Source organism: Drosophila eugracilis, unplaced genomic scaffold (genome assembly GCF_018153835.1).
Source record: "Drosophila eugracilis isolate 14026-0451.02 unplaced genomic scaffold, ASM1815383v1 contig_2167, whole genome shotgun sequence".
Classification (NCBI taxonomy): domain Eukaryota; kingdom Metazoa; phylum Arthropoda; class Insecta; order Diptera; family Drosophilidae; genus Drosophila; species Drosophila eugracilis.
In genome coordinates this window covers 3,781,787-3,800,389 of record NW_024573052.1, presented here as the reverse complement: position 1 = coordinate 3,800,389, position 18,603 = coordinate 3,781,787, and the positions used below count along the sequence as shown (strand labels likewise).

General features: G+C 42.3%; 3 protein-coding genes across 4 annotated transcripts; 2 read left to right on the top strand and 1 right to left on the bottom strand.

The window, feature by feature from the left end:
* Positions 1 to 43: 43 nt before the first annotated feature.
* Positions 44 to 12,431, top strand: LOC108105532 (probable calcium-binding protein CML12). Of its 2 annotated transcripts, none has more exons than XM_017212161.1 (5): positions 44 to 202; positions 9,778 to 9,997; positions 10,115 to 10,889; positions 11,007 to 11,216; positions 11,275 to 12,431. In XM_017212161.1, the coding sequence occupies exons 2-5, from the start codon at positions 9,995 to 9,997 to the stop codon at positions 11,445 to 11,447; spliced, it is 1,161 nt and encodes a 386-aa protein (XP_017067650.1). In that variant the 5' UTR covers positions 44 to 202; positions 9,778 to 9,994; the 3' UTR covers positions 11,448 to 12,431. The 2 variants fall into 2 exon arrangements, with proteins under 2 accessions (XP_017067650.1, XP_017067651.1); XM_017212162.1 differs by lacking the exon at positions 44 to 202 and adding an exon at positions 468 to 528.
* A 3,301-nt stretch (positions 12,432 to 15,732) lies between these two features.
* Positions 15,733 to 16,286, bottom strand: LOC108105440. Its single transcript, XM_017212025.1, has one exon. It carries the CDS (start codon positions 16,248 to 16,250, stop codon positions 15,840 to 15,842), a length of 411 nt encoding a protein of 136 aa, XP_017067514.1. The 5' UTR covers positions 16,251 to 16,286; the 3' UTR covers positions 15,733 to 15,839.
* A 1,648-nt stretch (positions 16,287 to 17,934) lies between these two features.
* Positions 17,935 to 18,388, top strand: LOC108105442 (transcription initiation factor IIA subunit 2). Its single transcript, XM_017212027.1, has 2 exons — positions 17,935 to 18,067; positions 18,133 to 18,388. The coding sequence occupies exons 1-2, from the start codon at positions 17,996 to 17,998 to the stop codon at positions 18,379 to 18,381; spliced, it is 321 nt and encodes a 106-aa protein (XP_017067516.1). The 5' UTR covers positions 17,935 to 17,995; the 3' UTR covers positions 18,382 to 18,388.
* Positions 18,389 to 18,603: the final 215 nt, after the last annotated feature.

Sequence of the window (18,603 nt, the reverse complement as noted above, 5' to 3'; positions counted from 1 at the left end):
TCGATGGCTTATTAGCTTTAGTGCCTGCGCCAGGACCTGCCGCTTATATCTTTACAGTTAGTTTCTTGGCCGATTTTGAAAAGTTCGGAGGTACCAGCACGTCTGGTTTCGTCCGAATTTCGTAGTGTAAAGTTAGCTGAATTTCGAATTCGCGTGTTAGCGTGATAAGGAGCAGTCATTTTTTTCGAGTGAACGTGCGTGTGTAAGTGCGTAAGAGAAGTCTTTTCCAATTGCACTTTCCCCTTTCCGTTGTTTACCCGTCTCTTTATTTTATTTCCATTCGGCTTGGCTACACTTCTGGGAATTCCGCCATTTTCATCTCCGAGAGCTTGGATCTTTGGAGATCCATGATTATCTTGGGAGAAAATCCCGTATAGTCGAACAAGATAGAAACTTGCACTTAATTTCATTTTTGGTCTGGAAAATAATCTTATTTTCCCAGTTTGCAGAACTAATCAGACACAATTTCTCGTAGAAATTACTTGGGCATTTTACAACGATTCATAAATAATAATATTGCAAAAATATGTAAGTAAATACATACTGATTGCTAAGCAGAATATACATCCTCGTAAAAGCAACTTATTTGTTTAAATTAATTTCGAAATTTATATTAAAAACCCCAACATTTTATTCTTATATCATTTGTAAATAACACCACCGATTTTCTTTTAGCCCAACAATTGTTAGCCTAATCAGACATTCTAAAAGTGGAGTTCAAAAATGGTTTAATTGGCGTAAATTATTTATGTTAAAGAATTTAAAAACAAAAATTGCTGTTTACTGTTTTTGGTTCAAATTTTCCCAATTATTTCCCGCCTCGGGGTCATGCATATTCAGATATTCAAATTTAATCAAGCCCAAATGACCGGGTCAATATTTCAATGGGAATTACCGACAGTTCCAAAAGCGACCAAAAGCCGAAATGCAAATGTGGAATTGTATTGACATGGCGGAGTGTAGACAAAAACTGGACAGGGATAAATGAGAAAATCGGATTGCCTCGCGGCAAAGCATATGAATTATTGACTGCCACGCCCTGGGATCCGGGCCGATCCCGCCCCTTGCACAGAAACGAAACTAATATTATAAGTGTATATCATAAATTTATAATGTTATTGGCATGTCGTGCAGATTTTTCGTTCTGTGCATAGCAATTGTCGTGTTCTGCTCAATTACGGAATGTGGCGAGTTTTATTAAATTAAAAATCGTAGCTCTCCCCGGACACATGTCGATGTCCTGCGGGAGTACAAAAGGAAGGCAATTAGCCCCGTTAAGAGCGAGGGAGGGAAACGAAAAGTGGACGAGAAAGCTAATTAAAAATTACGCCAAATACAATCATGGAGTCGGGTCAAGAAAGTGAAGGAGGGTCAACACATTTTGATTCGCTAATTGCAGACCCATACTTTGACCGAAATCATAAACTGCTTAAAATTAAACTAAAATAAAGTTTTTTATCTTAATAAAGCTAAACCCTTCGAAACTTATCTAAAAATTCGTAATTAGATACCCAGAATTAAGCACTGAAGTTTCTCTATCCCAGAATTCTGCCCGGTTCGATTCAATTTTCCCTTCCAGAAGTAATATCAGAATTTCCCAGAGCGAAGAAAACTTCTGGGGGAGTTTTTTGGCTAGCACTGTGCTGAAGAAATCAAATTACAAAAATACTAATTGTTTAATAGTACTGCCAGCACTGAGAAACTCAGATAAGAAGCGGCCAACGGACAGTAGTCAGACCTGAAGTGAAGCTTCCCTGGGATAGGTTCCGATGTGAACGAATTTATTTTCGAGCGAGCACTGGAAAAGGTCCTGCCAACGTCTACGACACTAGTGCGCCCACGTTGGCCTCAGCTGTCAGTCTGTCAAAATGTGTAGCATACTTTTTTGGGTCTGGCACTCTGGAAAAAGCAAGGCAGAAATATGAACAGAGGCTGAGACGGAGACGGAGACATTTGTCAGGGCTTATAAAATTTGGAGAGAAGCCATGTTGGCGACAAAGTTAAGCGATTAAGTGGTGAGCGGATGGTAGCGGGTGGGTTTGGTGGTTGGATGCAATTGCATCCAAACGGAAGCAATTAGAGAAATGGCGGAGCCTCTGGAGAGTTGTTAGCGGAACGGAAATGGTGAAACAGCTTCGCTGAAGAAAGCAATTACACAAGCGCAAAACAAATAGCTGGGCAAATATACAAAGAAATCATTAATCAAGCGGGTGAAAGATGACAAATGATTGCCATGGAAATGGAAAAGATCACTGAAAGTAAAGGTACATAAGTATGTGGTAATTTTACCCGCTTTCTGGCTTCCTGGGGCTGCTGCATTTCCGACTGAATACGCTCAATTTAAATTCAAACCTCCCCCAAAAACCCACAGAGCAACAGCCACACACTCAAGCTTAGCAAGTTCAAATTGTTTTCACCCATTTTCCATTTAATTTTCCAAAATCCCTCTATTTCGCCCTTCGCTCTTTTATTCTTTCCTTATTTCGCCTGCTTCCGCATTGACTTTATGCCCTCGAAACTGAGGCAGAACTTCCGCTAAATTATGTTTTCGGCCAAAGGGAAAATGGCTTAAAAAGGAACCGTAAGGTACGGTGGGTTCTTATTCTACTGCATGCCCATTACAAAAATGGACAACTCCCTGGAGACGCGGCTGAATCTTTTCGTTGGAAGAGCTGAACTTTGAACTCATTTGAAACATAAAACATACCTATGCATGGCTTCAACAAAGAGTTTTTATCCCATTCTGAATACCTACGTTTCATTATTTGCTTTCCCTTACAAAATGTGCAGCTTAAGAAGACTTTTTCTCAGTGCAAGTTAACACAGCTGTACACGCACTCACGCTCAACACGTTCACATGCACCGAAATGCTGGCTCTGCCTTGAGAAAATGCAATTTAAATCATAAAATATAATTTTCATTTAATGAATTGGATCAAGTTACAACTTGTCAGCCCAGTTGTGAGTGTGTGTGGGTGTGTGGGTGTGTGTGTGTGTGCGACACCATGCACACATTGGAGCAAAAAACTCACACATGGAATATATGGCATATTTTACTTGAATGAATCGCAAGGCAACAAAGTGGAAGAATTTGCAGTTTGCAACCATCTTTTGGTGCGAAAAAGTTTGCCAACGCTTGCCCTCCGAATTAATGCAAGGCCCTCGCTCCTCCGCCTCTCCATTTCCGCCATCAACTTGATTGAGTCGAAAGCATCTCTTAGCTTATAGCCAAAGAATTCTGCCATGGGACGGCAGAAACCAACGAAAGGGATAGCAAAGATTGAATGGAAGGACGTGATCCACTGGGAAAAAATACATTGAAAATATTAATGCAATTTTCTTCACTTTGGTTTCTTACTTTCATGGTTTTTCTTTAAGAATCGCTCGACTTAAGGTCTAGCCTTTTCGTAGAACTCGAATGTTATTCAACCGAAAACATCATTTTACGGATTGATCATGTTTTTGCTCAGTGTTCGCTTGGCTTCTGGGCATCTATATCTGTGGGTTGCCCTAATCCCGGCCAGGCGACATTGGCCCGCTTGTGGGTTATGCAATAAGCTGTTACCCATTTCCTGCCCCGGTGTTCAGGTGAGCGGCTTCCGAGTGGAGGGCTCAAAAAAAGTGCACCACAATGACAAGTATCCTATAACGGGCGCTTGGCGGTGTCCTTGCTTGTCCTTATTCATGTACCACCACCCACTGCTGTCCGCCCACAGCCCACAGTCCATTCCCCGCTCCCCACTCCCCACAAGGTCTCGCCATGTTTCATGTTGTCCTTTTTGGGGCTGCATTGTTTGGGAAACTGGCAACAATAACCGACGGCGACAAAGAAATGCAGACAGAGAAGGGCAGAAACAGTAGGAGAAAAGCTACAAAAACACACACACACACACACTCGTATAAACATATTTTTCGGCAAAGTGTAATCCAAGTGGTTACCTCCTAAAGAGCAGGAAAACGTGGAGGCTGTGGGAACGGAATGGGGAGGCTTTATATGGCATTAGCCAGGCAGAGGTCTTAAAATTGCAAAAGGAGAACCGATTTTTCCTTAATTAGCTTCAATAAAGGAGCCAATTTATCGTCCTCCCATATGAACCATTTAACAATCTCTCTGCCTTATCAATGGTCTAAGGGAATTTCGGAAATTTTTATCCTGTCGAGTTGCATCAGCAAAATATAAAGCCCAAACACAGTCTCGTTTGTTTACCCATCGAGTACGCCATCATCATCTTTGTGGCCTTGTTAATTTTAAGGGTAGCACAAATTAATTGACCCGCCCTCGTTGAGGTCGATGTTGATGATGTCGAAGGGAAAGTGAAAGGGAAAGTGGATTGTCGATGGCCTCCTAATGGCACGATTTCCGTCGCCAATTTCCGATCTGACTCCCAATGTGCGAGAGTGTCAGGTGTTCCCCAGCCTGAGCTGCTCATCACTCAGCCGGAGTCAAGTTGGGCGAAAGCCAAGTCAGAAGTTGCCAGCCACTTGGCGTGGAAATGGAAATTCCTTGATTATAATTTATGAGCGGAAAGAGGCGCCACACAGAGGCAAAAGGCCACGCCAAGTGACTGCACTTGGGGATTTGAAGATTTGCATGCATAAGGAATGGCCACTTGGTAAGGTGGGCCTCGCCCGGGTTGCTCACCTGTTGGCATGAATAATGGAGGCGCAGCTGTGACAGATAGCTTAAAGTGGGCTTAAAGATAGGCTAAGGACAGAAATGACCACGCATATAGTAGATCGTAGTGCAGGAAGATCTTTTAAAGGTTTGCCTGAGGAACGTATTGAATGAAGGATATCTGAGATAAGGGTTTAACAGTAGTTGAAGTGAACTCGAGAAGATAATTCTCTGGCATTTCGAGGGTACCTTCCATAGGAGTTGTAACCACCCTCCTTCCCTTTGAAGCTGTCACACGAATTACGGTCCTCAAGTGCCACACATAACCTTGTCTGACTTTCCCTGCGCTCGAACACATCATGAATATGTTGATATTAAAATAAGCCCCACCGGCAGTCGGCGAGCACTTGAAAAGGACCCGCAGAGATCTGGTTAGTGGGACTCTCGAGAAAAGAAGAGCCAGCAAAGCAAATCCATTTGCCAAAAAATGTAATCCTTTGAATATGTAAACGCAACAAATAACAAGTTGAGAGCGGGGAAGGTTTTAATACGCATGTAAATGTGCGCGATGAATACGAACAGATGAAGCGAGCAAAATGTAAATTTAGCAACGAAGAGGGGGCGTGGCTGGGGCGAGGGTTAAGTGTCGAGGCCGGTAACTCCGCCAGAAAGGGCACCGAATAAAAGGCTTAAGTTTGTCAAAAAAGGAAACGAAGGCAGACCGTAAAAGCAACAGCTACAGTAAAACCAAGAGGACAAGGACCCAGAACTGCGGATAAACATCTAAATTGCAAAACGCGAGATACGCTGCGGTGTTAAGGGGGGTTAAGGCTGTCAAACAACAGGGCGGGGACCCCTTTTTATGCATATGCATAGGACGCATAGCAAAAAGTTCCCTTTGCCTTGTGTTTTCCTCGCCTCCAACGCTGGATTTTCTAGGCAAGCATTTTTGTGAGCAATTCTTAAATATTTCACACTAAATTATGTAAAACCTAAGCCCTTAAGCCTTAAAAGCATAATCGCAATTAAGTAAACTGTTCTCAAAGAAACTGGGTTAAGGGAAAAGATGTTTATGGTGTCTATGTGTAGGAAAACTTTAAGGAATCTTCTCGGGTTTAAGTTTTGTTTGCAATAAAATGGCCTCAAGAGCACCCGCGTATATTGTAGACAAATTAAACTAATTTAAAAGTAGAAATCGAATCAATGCCATTTTCCTATGTTGCTTAACTTTCCGCGTGATTTCCCCTGAATTTTCCGCAGCCCCCACCACAATGGCCAAGTTACTGATATGGCAGTGAAGCAGCTGTGGCAAACTTTTCGGGCCGAAACTTTCGTCTTTCGTTGGGGCTAATTGTTTGCGCATTCCGAAATTCCTGCTTTGAATCAATTGAATTTCCTTTTCGGTGCTTTCCTTTGGGGCAAAGTTCGTGGGACGAAAGTTTGGCACAATGGTGGTCAAGTTTTTCGGCTGCAAGGCAAGTAAAGTTTATTGCAATTCCATTGGGAAAGAGGTCGAGGCTCATAGGACGTATGCAAATGTCACAAACAGACAAATGCGAAAGGCGAATGCGGGCTATGTGACTAACGAACTAACGAACTGAACAAAGCAGCCAACTGGCGCACATGCAGAAGGAAGTCGTCAGAAATGACAGTTTAGCTGTATAAATTTACGAAATTTCGAACTCAGCTCATAAATAATTGCTTATTACAGAAAAGATTACATACGTTTGCTGCAATTCAAAAACATTTTCGAATGTCAAATATCATTAAGCAGCAACTTAGTTATATATTCTAAAGAGGAGAAGACCTGCGAAAGTAGCAACAGTGACTAGTGGCCCTGGAAAGTATGCTACGTTTTGTGCACTCGTCCCGAGCTAATGGGTCCTGTTAGAAAACAATGGCGCTGGGGTGTGTCCTGCGTGGCAGGAGGAGAGCACAGGCGGGTGAACCGCAACGTCGCCACTTGATTATCATGCATATTCATTCATGGCACTTTAGTTGGTCTTTTTGCACATGTGGCAAGCGGGATGTGGCATATAAATTATGTAAGAAGCTAGGCAGCAGCCAAAGTCGCATGCCAAAGCAGGCGGAAGAAGGTAAGCCGACGCATGGGGCAAGTGCGGTTGAGATAAACGAGGCAGAGGCAGAGGCAGAATCTTGCAGAGGACTTTAGATCAAGTGGAAGTTTTGACAATAGCAGAAGGTCTTGGTGGAAAATGCTCTATATTAGTCACATTTTACGTGCATTTTCCGAGTGTAACTGGTTCAAGATTTTTAGGAATATTGTAGCACACTTTTGGCTTACTATGTTGTCGAGTTTTTCAATATTTTCGACATCTTTGCTGTGGAATTTGCTGCTTTGGTATTGAATTCGAAACGTATTCCTGAAGTTCCTTCGCTCTTTTCGCACCTATAGTGCATTGCTGGTCTGTTTCTGACTGTTGTTGGCTTTTTTGGCCCGTTTGTGTTGTTAAATTTTTTATTGCCAACGAAATATTTACGTGCTGGCGAAGTGGCAGGCAGAAGGCAAGGCAAAGAAAGGGCGTAAGGATGAAGGGAATTCTCTTTGTTTTGTTTTGTTTGATTTATGCATAAACTTTTTGCTGGCGTTTTTATGTACGAATCGAGCTTCGTTGGGCATCCTCTCACACATTAAACGAAAAAGAAAAACACACACGCATACATGCAGGGCCACTCAATTCATTGGAATGCAAATATAACGCATACGCAGTGTACGCCAATTTTGCAAAAGAACCGGAAACTGCAGAGCGAGAATTTTGGAGTCAGCAAAAAGTCATTTACTTGTTTCGTGTCTCCTCTTTCGGCTTGATTGATTGCATGGGGGCAACGTTTTCCATTTCCTTTCCCAGGGACTGCGGTCACGCGGTTTTTACCTCCCCACCCTTCAAGGGCCTCCTCCCTTTCCGGAGCCAATAATTTAAATTAAACAATAAACTGTTCGGCGAACACATTTTGTGGTTTCTCTTTTCGCTTTCGACAAGTGCTTTCATTTTTGCCACTAAACGGTCAAAATGGGCGGCGTGGGGGATTCCTCGAAAAGAGAGAGAGAGAGTTTGAAGGGCATCTTCTTTGGGAATTTAAATTTTGATTAAAACAGCTGCACAGGCCTTGAGCCAATGGTTAAACCCTCCGCTTTCTTCGTTACCAATTTGAATCAAACGTTGATTAGGCAGATAGAGGATTCCCCTGCTCCTGTTCCCCTCGGGGAATAGCCGATTCAGATGGCTGTGGCTTATATTTCGAGCCTCCTCACTGAAGACCAACTTACAGACGTGGAATAAAGTTATGCAGAGCAACGCATTTGTCGCCTGGATCGATGGAAAAATGTTAGAAATGGGAGAATAAGAGAAAGTCAGTAAGAAAGGGCGAGACGGGGGATTGGAATTTGTGTCTTCATTTATTTCATGTCAGAAACTTTGCTCGAGACTGCAGGCAACGGAACAGCCAGAGAAATGATGCTAAGGAATACGGAGTGACACTCTGAGGAGGATATGCCAAAACAAAGAAGTTAACTTATTAGTTTACGCCTGATGGCATAAGTTCAGTTTGAATTTACTTCAGAGGCTAATAATTAAAGACTCAACTTCAAAATATTCCCTAAGCTGAGCCAACTTTTTTCAATTTTTCCCAATTTATGCTAAGTTTTTCTCAGTACATCTTGCGTTTCCACCAAAGGCAAGTAACAATATTTGAACAACACCTGGGACGGAAAAGCACAGACTGGAGGTGTTATTAAAACTGCCCCTGGGTGCTGAGGGATCATCTTCTGGCCTTTATTTGGCCAAGGGCTATTACCAATAGTGTTAAATGTTAATTATATGTGCGTACGTGGGCAATGCGAAGGCTTTAGCCAGGACGAAGGATCAGTCTGCAGGGGGACTTCAGTTTAAATGGGAAAATGCTGGCCGTATGCTGTCAAATGTCCTTGGCCGCCTGGGGTGTCCTTGTTTTCGCCTTGGCACTTCCTTTTCGGAAATTTTTATTGCGGTTTTCACCCGTATGTGGCTTTGTCCTCTCATGCTGGCCACATCCTTCCTGGCCATCTGTGTTTCCTCCAAATGATAAAAAATTGCCACTCACACTCATACACACACACACACACACGCTGACACTCACACAGGCACAGACAGGCCATCGAAATGCAATTTTAAAGCGAAAACGAAGAGCGCAGGAATGCCTCCAAAGAGAACTCCCTCGGCTGTCCAATGATGTCCTTTCCTGGCCACAGCGATAATCGGATTTATCCCCCATCTTTCCACCTCCCCTATTAAACGCCTTCATTTTGCCCTTCCCTTTCGTAGATGGCGGAATTATTTAAATTTGTGTAATGGGTTTTAAGTTGAAAAGTATAAATACGAGTATACTTTACAGCCAGAACCGGATTTTAAAAGTCCTTAAACTAACAACGAATGAACTTTGCTTAAGATCGAGCAAATATATAAGTTGAGATCAGTTTGGATATCCTAATACAAATCTTAAAGCACTTAAACTTTCGAATAATCTAAAGACGGAAACTATCATAAAGGCCTAATCAGTCTCAGCACGGACATATGGACAACTTGATTTCATTTTGGCTTTCCCGGCGCCATAAAAGGAGCTTCTGAGTATTTATTCCGGGCTTACTCCCCGACTATTTGCGTTCTTTTTCCCGGAACGCTGACAGCAATTGATGCCATTATTGTTCGCGTCACTCTCGTGTCCTCGAATGGTGGCATGAATGTGTGTCAATCAAATGGATTATTAGACTGATTATATCATTCAGCCAGCTGCGCTGCAGGGATTTGAACTGGCTGCGGATTTCCAACCCAAGGGGGCGTTTTAAATGCACAGCTAAAAACGGGCTCGTATAAGTTTGATACTCGATGATAAAAGGGATATATCTATGTCTTCCTTCGATGATATATACATAAACATATATCTGATGCAAATAATATTGATGTTATAATACAGAACTTTAGTCTTGGAAAATATAATAGTAATCAGATTAGAAGCTTATGCAACCAATATTTATTTCCCCGTGTGTCTGACCGGTCACGTTGGCTCTTTGACACCGCCATTCGTGGACGTGGCCGCTATGCAAATGGCTTTCAATCCGTAATTGCCTAATTAACATATGTACCGGCATTCCCCTTCACTTTTCAGCCACCGTTCGATTTGGAATTAGCATATCCTGTGACCCGAAAGCGGTTGTGCGAGCAGGGAAGAGGAGTTGCAGCAGTCAGAGGAGGAGCAGGAGGATTCCTTTCCGCAGATCCCCTGAAGCGGGAGGAAAGCCGCCACGTTGGAAGGAAAACGGCTTTTCACTGCAGTTAATAAATTTTTAACTGGTTCAACAATAGCCCGCGAGTTTCGCCAACTAATGGTAAGTGGTTTCAAGATGTGGCAACTTAGGGAGAATATTGAAATGGGCAAAGCCTCTTGAATGGGCTCATTGGTTAATTTTACTTCGCTTTTCTATGTTTTTGATAAACTTATGTAGACGAGGAACGCGGCTTTGAGTGGTGATGAGCCCGACGAGGACCAGACGTCGGCGGCTGGAGCCGAGGGAGAGGATCAGGAGGATCTGGATGAGTCGGTCCAGGATGTCGAACAGCCGGGAGATGAGGGTCACCAACGCAGCAGCGAGCAGCAACCATCAACAGAGCAGCGCCGTCAGAGGCCGCGAAAGAAACTAACAACGTCCCAAGACAAGCAACCACAACGAAGTGCTGCCATTTCGCATCCAGACCAGGCGGATGCGGATGCGGACACTGACTCCAGCTCATGCGAGGGCATAAAAGTGGGTCAGCGGAGGAGCACACGGGTCAGCTACGCACAGAGGAACCTCCAGGTGGACGAACTGGATGACTACGACTACGACGAAGAGGAGGAGATGGAGGACGGCGAGGAGGAGGAAGAGTCCTACGACGACTACGAACAGTCCTCGAAGCCTGGAGGGCGTCTGCCTCCTCCGCGGACCGCCTTAAGTGTCCGTAGCAGACGCAAGACGAAAACCCGTCAAATATCCTATGCTTCCTCGGACTTAGAGTTGGGAATTGACGAAGGTCCAAACCTGATCGAGGGCGAGTCGATGGACAAACGCCGCTGCATCTCCAAGGGACAGATGAGGGAGTTCCGTGAAGCCTTTCGGCTTTTCGACAAGGACGGCGATGGCTGCATCACCAAGGAGGAACTGGGCACTGTGATGCGATCGCTGGGACAATTTGCCAGGGTGGAGGAGCTGCAAGAGATGTTGCAGGAGATTGACGTGGATGGTAAGCTTTAGATTGGGCTAGGGAAGGTTTAGTTCTCCTCTTCATTACAAGACATATATGTTTATAACCAAAAGTCTAGCACTAACACCCACATTCCATTATTTCTATTCCTCTCAGGCGATGGCAATGTCAGTTTTGAGGAGTTCGTTGACATCCTGTCGAACATGACTTATGAGGACAAGTCAGGTCTATCCTCTGCCGATCAGGAGGAGCGTGAGTTACGCGACGCCTTCCGAGTTTTTGACAAGCACAACCGGGGATATATCACAGCTTCCGATCTGCGAGCCGTGCTGCAGTGTCTCGGCGAAGATCTCGACGAGGAGGACAGTAAGTTCCTGGCATGCCTATATCCTAATCCCATTCCTCAACCCCATCTTACATTCAGTTGAGGACATGATCAAGGAGGTGGATGTGGACGGTGACGGACGCATCGACTTCTATGAGTTCGTTCACGCTTTAGGGGAACCGGAAGACTCGCAAGAGAACGACGACGAGGAGGAGAACACCACATCGCCGCTACCCACGCCGAAATCGGCAATTTCTCTCAGCTACGACTAATCGATAATCGAATTCGTTACATGTCCATATTGATTGATTGCTTACAGACGAATTCAAGTTAAAATTAAATAATGGATTAAACCGATACTCGAGCCACGGATTGTCGACCTGCAATAATATGAACAGCAAGGATGTTCAGCAATCGAACGACAGAGACTAGCAAGGTATTGCTTATTTGTTATCGACTTTTTCGACTATTAAGCCAAGGTTAATCGATAGCACATCGATCGACCAGCATTAGCCAATCAAATGAACTAGAACTCATCAAGATTATTACATTAAGACCAGCTTTCTCGTCTTCATGGTAGGCTCAGGCAAGTGGGTTTTAGTTTAGTTCAGAATACCAATGGAAATGCATAGCCTAAAACCCAGTTTTGGCATTCCATGAAGGCGGGAAGACGGCTAATCAATTGACCGAACGCACAGCTAATCAAATTAAAGCGATTATTAAATATCTATAACCTATTGAATAATCGAATAACCAATAAACGATTTACTTTACATCGATATATAAGGGAAACTAACTCCAATTTTAAATCGCCATCTCTACCTTTCCACTTAGGTCCAATTGGAAATCTAAACTAATTTTAGCTTGTAACCGACATAGATACTTACAATATCTACCATATCCAACTTAGTAGCACAAATACATATATATTTCAAGACATATCATTGAAGACGCCTCTGTAAATGTGTTTCGTAAGCCCTACTGAACCCCCATCCTTATAAATATACACCCACCAGTCCCTTTAGCTCCCTGTCCCTCCTGTTATTAACCCCCTTTCCCTTTCTCTCTCCATTTTTGAGTAGCTTACATAAATTTATTTATTTACAAAATATTTGCTCAACTATTGCTGGTGCAGCAGAGCAGCCAAAATACCAAACTAAAGCTTGCTAATTCGAAAACTCTTTAAGTATTAAACGAACAATTTAATGTAATTTACAATTTACAATTTTAATCTATATTTCAAATCGAAAATCCAAAGCCAAACAAAATTATAAATAAAATGATATTAAAAAGATTACCCGAATGTTTTTCCCTGGGAGGGTCTCAGCTTGCAGCTGGTTAACAACATTTTCCCAACTAGCTAAATTCTCAAAAATAATAAGCATATTCGCTGTGTTCTTGGTCTTGCCATCCGATGGGACTGTGGCCCCCTTTTTGCCCCCCTTATAATGGTCAACAACACTCTTGTTGACATCCCCGACGCCAACGAGCACATATATTGGTCGGGGATCCCAGCCCGGTGGAATGATTGTGGTCCAGCTGCGGTTCGTTCCAGGAATACCCCACTTGACCATCGAATCATCAGCCCCACATCAAAACCATTCGGTGGTCAACAATGTGAGCTTGTGCACACAGAGAAACGAGAAGTAACTAGATTCCCAGTTGATTCCCAGGGTACATATCGTAACAAGATATGTATATAAAATATATACAAATTTAAAGGGCTTGCCAAGTTTTTATTTCTAGTGCATTACAGATAGCTACGTAGACAAAAGTTACGTTAATGGTCAAGTGCTTAAGTGCTTAGCCAGCAAAATTATGATGCCATCCCCGAGGACTCGCTGTCGCAACCAGCCCAACCCCCTTGCCGACTCACCAACACATGTTTAGATACACTTTGAACGGTTTGGCTTGCTGTTTGCTGAGCGTATACGTTATGTTTTTGTTTGAGCTTTGTCACAGCCTCGAACGGACTCGAATGGCCCATGATGAGTGGCTAGGAACACAGCGGTTGATGGCGGTGGAGGGGAAGGAAAGCCCCATGCTAATGCCATGGACATTAGCAGGGCTTTGGCATTACAAACCCGACTGTCTGCCTTCTAACCAACTGGAATACACATAATTGTTCTCGGGCCTAATGACATCGCAATTGACAACGACTAAATCGATGTTTCAAGTGGTTGTTAGTCCGCCATTTTCTATTTTCCATTTTCCATTTCCCAATGCCCATATTCCCTACACACTTGGCTTTCATTTTATTGTACCATCGACCTTCTGAGTGGCTCGGTGAGTCGGTTAATTCAATCAATTTTCTATATTCTGTTCACGTTAGGTAAAATGTTGACCTACAATATATATATTCTATATCTTTTATAACATCAAAAATTGTTGAATCACAATTTTACCCACCAAAATATGAGTATTGTTTCCATAATAGGGCCAAAAATGGGTCGAGTATGGAATGCAATACGTTGTTGAGTTTGTTTTTCGATTCCTAGTAAATCTGCCTTCACACCATAAAATGACAATTTTTTTCAAATTTTAGTCCCATTTTTCTTCTCAAGACGACGGTATTGTTTCCATAACTGAGCCAATAATGGTCCGAATTTGGAATGTTATACCTCGTTGAGCTCGTAATTTGATTTCCAACAAAAGTGCATTCCTAGTCTGAAATGTAAAAGTTTAGTCAATTCTCTCAAATTTTGACAATGTTACACCTAACAAAAGATGCAAAATTTTCTTAAAAATTTAAATTCCCAAAATCGTCAAACGAATGATAAGGAAAGTTTGTTTTGGTCGAAAGCTGCTCAGAACAGTCTTTATTTCAGATCTGGGCCTTGTTTTGGCAAAGTTATAGGTATTAAACCAATAAACATATTGCTACTTTCTGTCATCTCCTATAAACCTCATTTTTGTGCCCCAATAATCCGAATTCTTCTCATTACAAAGCTAATAATTGTCGGAATGTAGAATGTGATATAGCGTTGAAATCGTAATGAAAATTCCAATCAAACAGTGTCCCCACCTCAAAAAGTCAAAATTTGGACGTTTTTCTCAAATTTTAATGATGTTACCCCTTACAGAAAATTCTAAAATTTGTTAAAAATTCAAGTTACCAAAATCAACAAACGAATAATAGGGAAAGTTTGTTGTGATAGAAAGCTGCTCAAAACTGTATTTCTTTCAGTTTTGCGACTTGTTTTGACTATGTTATAGGCATAACACCGATTAAAAATAGTCCCATTATCAGTCGAAACTCGTAACCCTCATTTTTGTGCCACAATAATGCGAATTCTTCTCATTGCTAAGCCAATAATTGTCGGAATGTAGAATGTCATATACCGTTGAAATCGCAATGAAAATTCCAATCGAACTGTATCCCCACCTCAAAATGTCAAAATGTTGCCCTTTTTCTGAAATTTTGATGATGTTACCCCTTACAGAAAATGGAAAAATTTGATAAAAATTCAAACTCACAAAATCCCTAAACCAATGATAAGGAAAGTTTGTTTCGGTCGAAAGCTGCTCAAAACTGTTTTTATATTAGCTCTGAGCCTTCTTTTGACCAAGTTGTAGGTATAACACCGATAAAATCTATGATCATTTTCTGGCCAAACGCATAATCCTGATTTTGGCCCCAAAATAAGAAGAAATCTTCCTATAACAAAGCCAATAATTGTCCGAATGTGGAATGTGATATACCGTTGAAATCGTAATGAAAATTCCAATCGAACAGTGTCCCCACCTCAAAAAGTCAAAATTTAGCCGTTTTTCTGAAATTTTGATGATGTTACAGAAAATGCAAAAAATTGCTAAAAATTTAAGTTCACAAAATCATCAAACCAATGATGGGGAAAGTTTGTTGTGGTCATTAGCTTCATAAAACAGTCGTTCCTTCAGTTCTGCGACTTGTTTTGACCAAGTTATAGGCATAACACCGATTAAAAATAGTCCCATTATCTTTCGAAACTCAAAATCCTGATAGCTGCCCGAAAATAATCAGAATTATTCTTATAACTAGGCCAATAATTGTCGGAATGTAGAATGTCATACATCGTTGAATTCGTAATTAAAATTCCAGTCGGACTGTGTTCACACTTAAAAATGTCAAATTTTTGTCATTGTTCGCAGATTTTGATTACCCCTTGCAAGAATGTGGAATTCGGTTTGTCCCGATTTCCTTTTCAAAACTTCAACATTTCATCCTTAACGAAGCCAAAAATTGTCCGAATATGAAACGCCATGCCTCGTTGAGTTTGTTTTTCCACCCCTAACATATTTTTTGATTTTTTTTCAAAAGTTATAATAGAAATCGGATATGCGAAAAACTCTATAGAAGACTATTTACAGGGTACTTTCTAGTTGGTTTTCCCATCGCCCATCGCCCATCGCCCATCTCCATTCGCCAATTAAGAGCGATTAAATTGTTGTTGACTGGTTAGATTTAGGTAACAATTGCTTGGAGGTAAAAATAACAGGAAAGACTCGCCGCCCCGCTGCCATCAGCCTAACCGAGAGGTTTTCGTTGTGGAGAGAATCGTGTTTATTAATGCGATTCCGGCTTTTGCCGGTCATTATTTCTAATTAATTTTAATGAGGCGTTTCTATTGATTGATTGATGGAATGAAAAATATATATTCGTAAACAGAAATGGAAACATTAACTCAAGAACTGGTCACCGTTTGGGGATGGAGCGGTTGGCTTAGCTCCCGCTCCTTCCCGCGGCCCCTTTCCTGCTGTTGCAAAGCCAACTGCTGTTCCTGCTGCTTCTGGAGCAGCTTGTTGCGCAGCAAGTTCTCCAGCTGGTCACAGAACTCGGACTTGGCAATGCCCGTGTCCAAATAGACTTCCTGTTTGTTGCCCCTCCTGCCCCTGCGGCCATGTGCCGCCCTGCTACCAAAAGTGGAACCTCCGCTAATCGAGATTTCCGATGGCGAACTGCGCCTACCGCGAATTAAACTGTATCCAGGCAGCCAGCGGCGGAGCAGGCGGTCCAATCGGGCCAAGAATCCCAGCCTAGAGGCGTCACCACTGCTCCCCAGGCTGATGGAGCTCTGGTGGTCCTGACCCTCCATGCTCGAAATTGTTTGTTTACTTGTCTGGGTTTCCTATTTAACAATTTTGGGGTAAACTCCGTTCAGTTAAAATGCTCGGAAGGAGTTGGAACTGCCTGTTGAGATCCCATTTTTCGGTTTCTCTAAATAGTCTAAAGACTGAAGGACTACCACGGCAAGCGATCTTTTAGGTAAACGAATTCTTAAACTTAAAATGTACTTCTTTAAGATCTAAGATTTATATTATAACAAATATCTCAAAACTGAGACAGTTTCTGTGCACTTCCTAACGCCACGCGTGATTTGTGACCCACATTATGTGCTCAGTGTCCACGTCGTAATGCGACCCCTGAGTGGCATCTCGAAAGTGTGGCGAGTGTCTTGTGAAATATTTCTCACAATTCAAGATTATTCCTGGTGCAGAGTTACCCAGGAAAACTTAAATCAATTCAGTTACTAAGGGAGGGGAGTTTAGTTTAATGGACCGAAAAGTGCAAAGAAGCTACACTTTAAGTTCCCTGTGGGGCTGAACTTATGACGCCTCTCCATGCAAGTTTATATCAGATCTACCTGCCCCGAACTCACATTGGCCATGGCACGGTGAAGTCGGTTTGGAAAACAAATGAAAGCTAATGAAAATTCTACCCGCAAAATGATTTATTAGTTTATAAAAGCCGTGCTTGGAGCTCCCAAGCAACAGCTGAAATTTATAAGGATTGCTGCCTATCTGCATGTGTTTCCTTGCCACTCTAGAGTGTCTACATATGCATACTTATATCCTCTTGAAGGAGAAGTGGCAGTCGAGCGCAGAAATCTGGAGGAAGTGCTTCAGAGAATCCACGTCGCCGGCAACCAAGATCAAAAGTCTGAACCACGAAGAAGGAATTCCAGCGGCACTTACCAGGTTAAACGAGGTTCATTCAATTAAATGAGGCACGACATGTGCAAGGCAGCGGATTAACCTGGTCTTTGTGGTAATTTTTAATATCATATCTGAATTATATGTTATTGTTATCATTATTATAGTTTATGCAGCACAGGTGCTTAAATTTGTTATCTTTTTTATGACATCAGCACAGTTATAGTCTACGAGATAGCTGCATCATAGTTTTAAATTAATAAATTTCTGATTTGACTTACAATTTGTATCCCCATAATGTGCATAAAAACTGATATATAGTCCTAACTGCATGATAACAATCCTTCTCACCTTCGAATCATAATTTAAATGGGAAATGGAAAGCAATAAAATGTCGTAGAACACGTGTTTTTCTAATTGGAATGGGTTACGAAAGTCTCCATAAGATGTTTAGGTTATGGGAGAATGACACTACAAGGGCCTTCACGCGATAGTTTCTCTACAGAACTCCATTGTTGCCAACTACAATGTTTACTTACTAGCTTTACAAGTTTCCTATCGATAAAAAAAGCAATTTGCAGATCTTAAATTCGCCTAACTCGAGTCATCCCATCTTGCTTAGCCATTCTTAGAACTCCCTAAGTAATTTGGACAGAAAAAGGTACAAATACTCCATGTCAGGCATAGTATTTCCACCTACAGCCTCGAATTACTCATTAACATTGATCCCTAACAGACCGATTGATATATCGTAGTTTGCAGAGGAGCCATGTTTAAATGGCAATGTCATTGGAAATGACTTTCAAAAATCATTTGCTGTCTGAACTTCAGTCAGTTCAGTGTGACTTCAATATTCTGCAAACTTCCGACTTCTGTCTGTTCTTCTTGCGATATCCCTAATTCAACGATGAACTCCGAACTCTACAGGCACACCACGTTGGGCAATGCCCTCGAAGACACCTTAGAGGAGATGATACAGGTGAGGAATTGGGCAGATCCATTCTAACCCTCGGTCCTTTCAATATATGTAAATGCATATTGCAGGAAGGCATTGTGTCCGATGACTTGGTTAGGGCAATTTGGAAGAAATACGACAAGAGCATCACTAAGGCCCTACAGAAGCGGGCCGCGGCCAAGCTTACCTTTAAGGCCGACAAATTGGTGAACTACAGATTCTGCGACAATGTGTGGACTTTGATCCTCGAGGGCGTGGAGTTCCGCGATGGCCCCCACACCTACGAGGTGGATAAAGTTAAAGTTGTGGCCGTCTTAGAGAAGAACAAGTGGCATTAAAAGTGGCTTCCCCCAAAGCCTAAGGCCTAAGTCCTGGGGTCTTTAATTTCGTTGCTTGCCTTTATCTGGGAAAAGCTCTTGTAATTGAAAAAGTTTCCATGCCGCAGACCGCCTTCACACGTAATATCTCGGCTTTTTGGAGGCGGAGACGTGACCGCAAATCTGGTGTTCCATGACCTAGTTAATGGGATTCTAGATCTTGATGAACTCTTGCCAGATTAC

Excerpts from the sequence above, each read along its gene's own strand:
- LOC108105532 (XM_017212161.1), top strand. Across the intron at positions 10,890-11,006 it reads GCAGGAGATTGACGTGGATG|GCGATGGCAATGTCAGTTTT; the intron begins GTAAGCTTTAGA and ends TATTCCTCTCAG. Across the intron at positions 11,217-11,274 it reads AGATCTCGACGAGGAGGACA|TTGAGGACATGATCAAGGAG; the intron begins GTAAGTTCCTGG and ends TCTTACATTCAG.
- LOC108105440 (XM_017212025.1), bottom strand. The coding sequence starts at position 16,250 with ATGGAGGGTCAGGACCACCAGAGCTCCATCAGCCTGGGGAGCAGTGGT.
- LOC108105442 (XM_017212027.1), top strand. The coding sequence starts at position 17,996 with ATGAACTCCGAACTCTACAGGCACACCACGTTGGGCAATGCCCTCGAA. Across the intron at positions 18,068-18,132 it reads CCTTAGAGGAGATGATACAG|GAAGGCATTGTGTCCGATGA; the intron begins GTGAGGAATTGG and ends TGCATATTGCAG.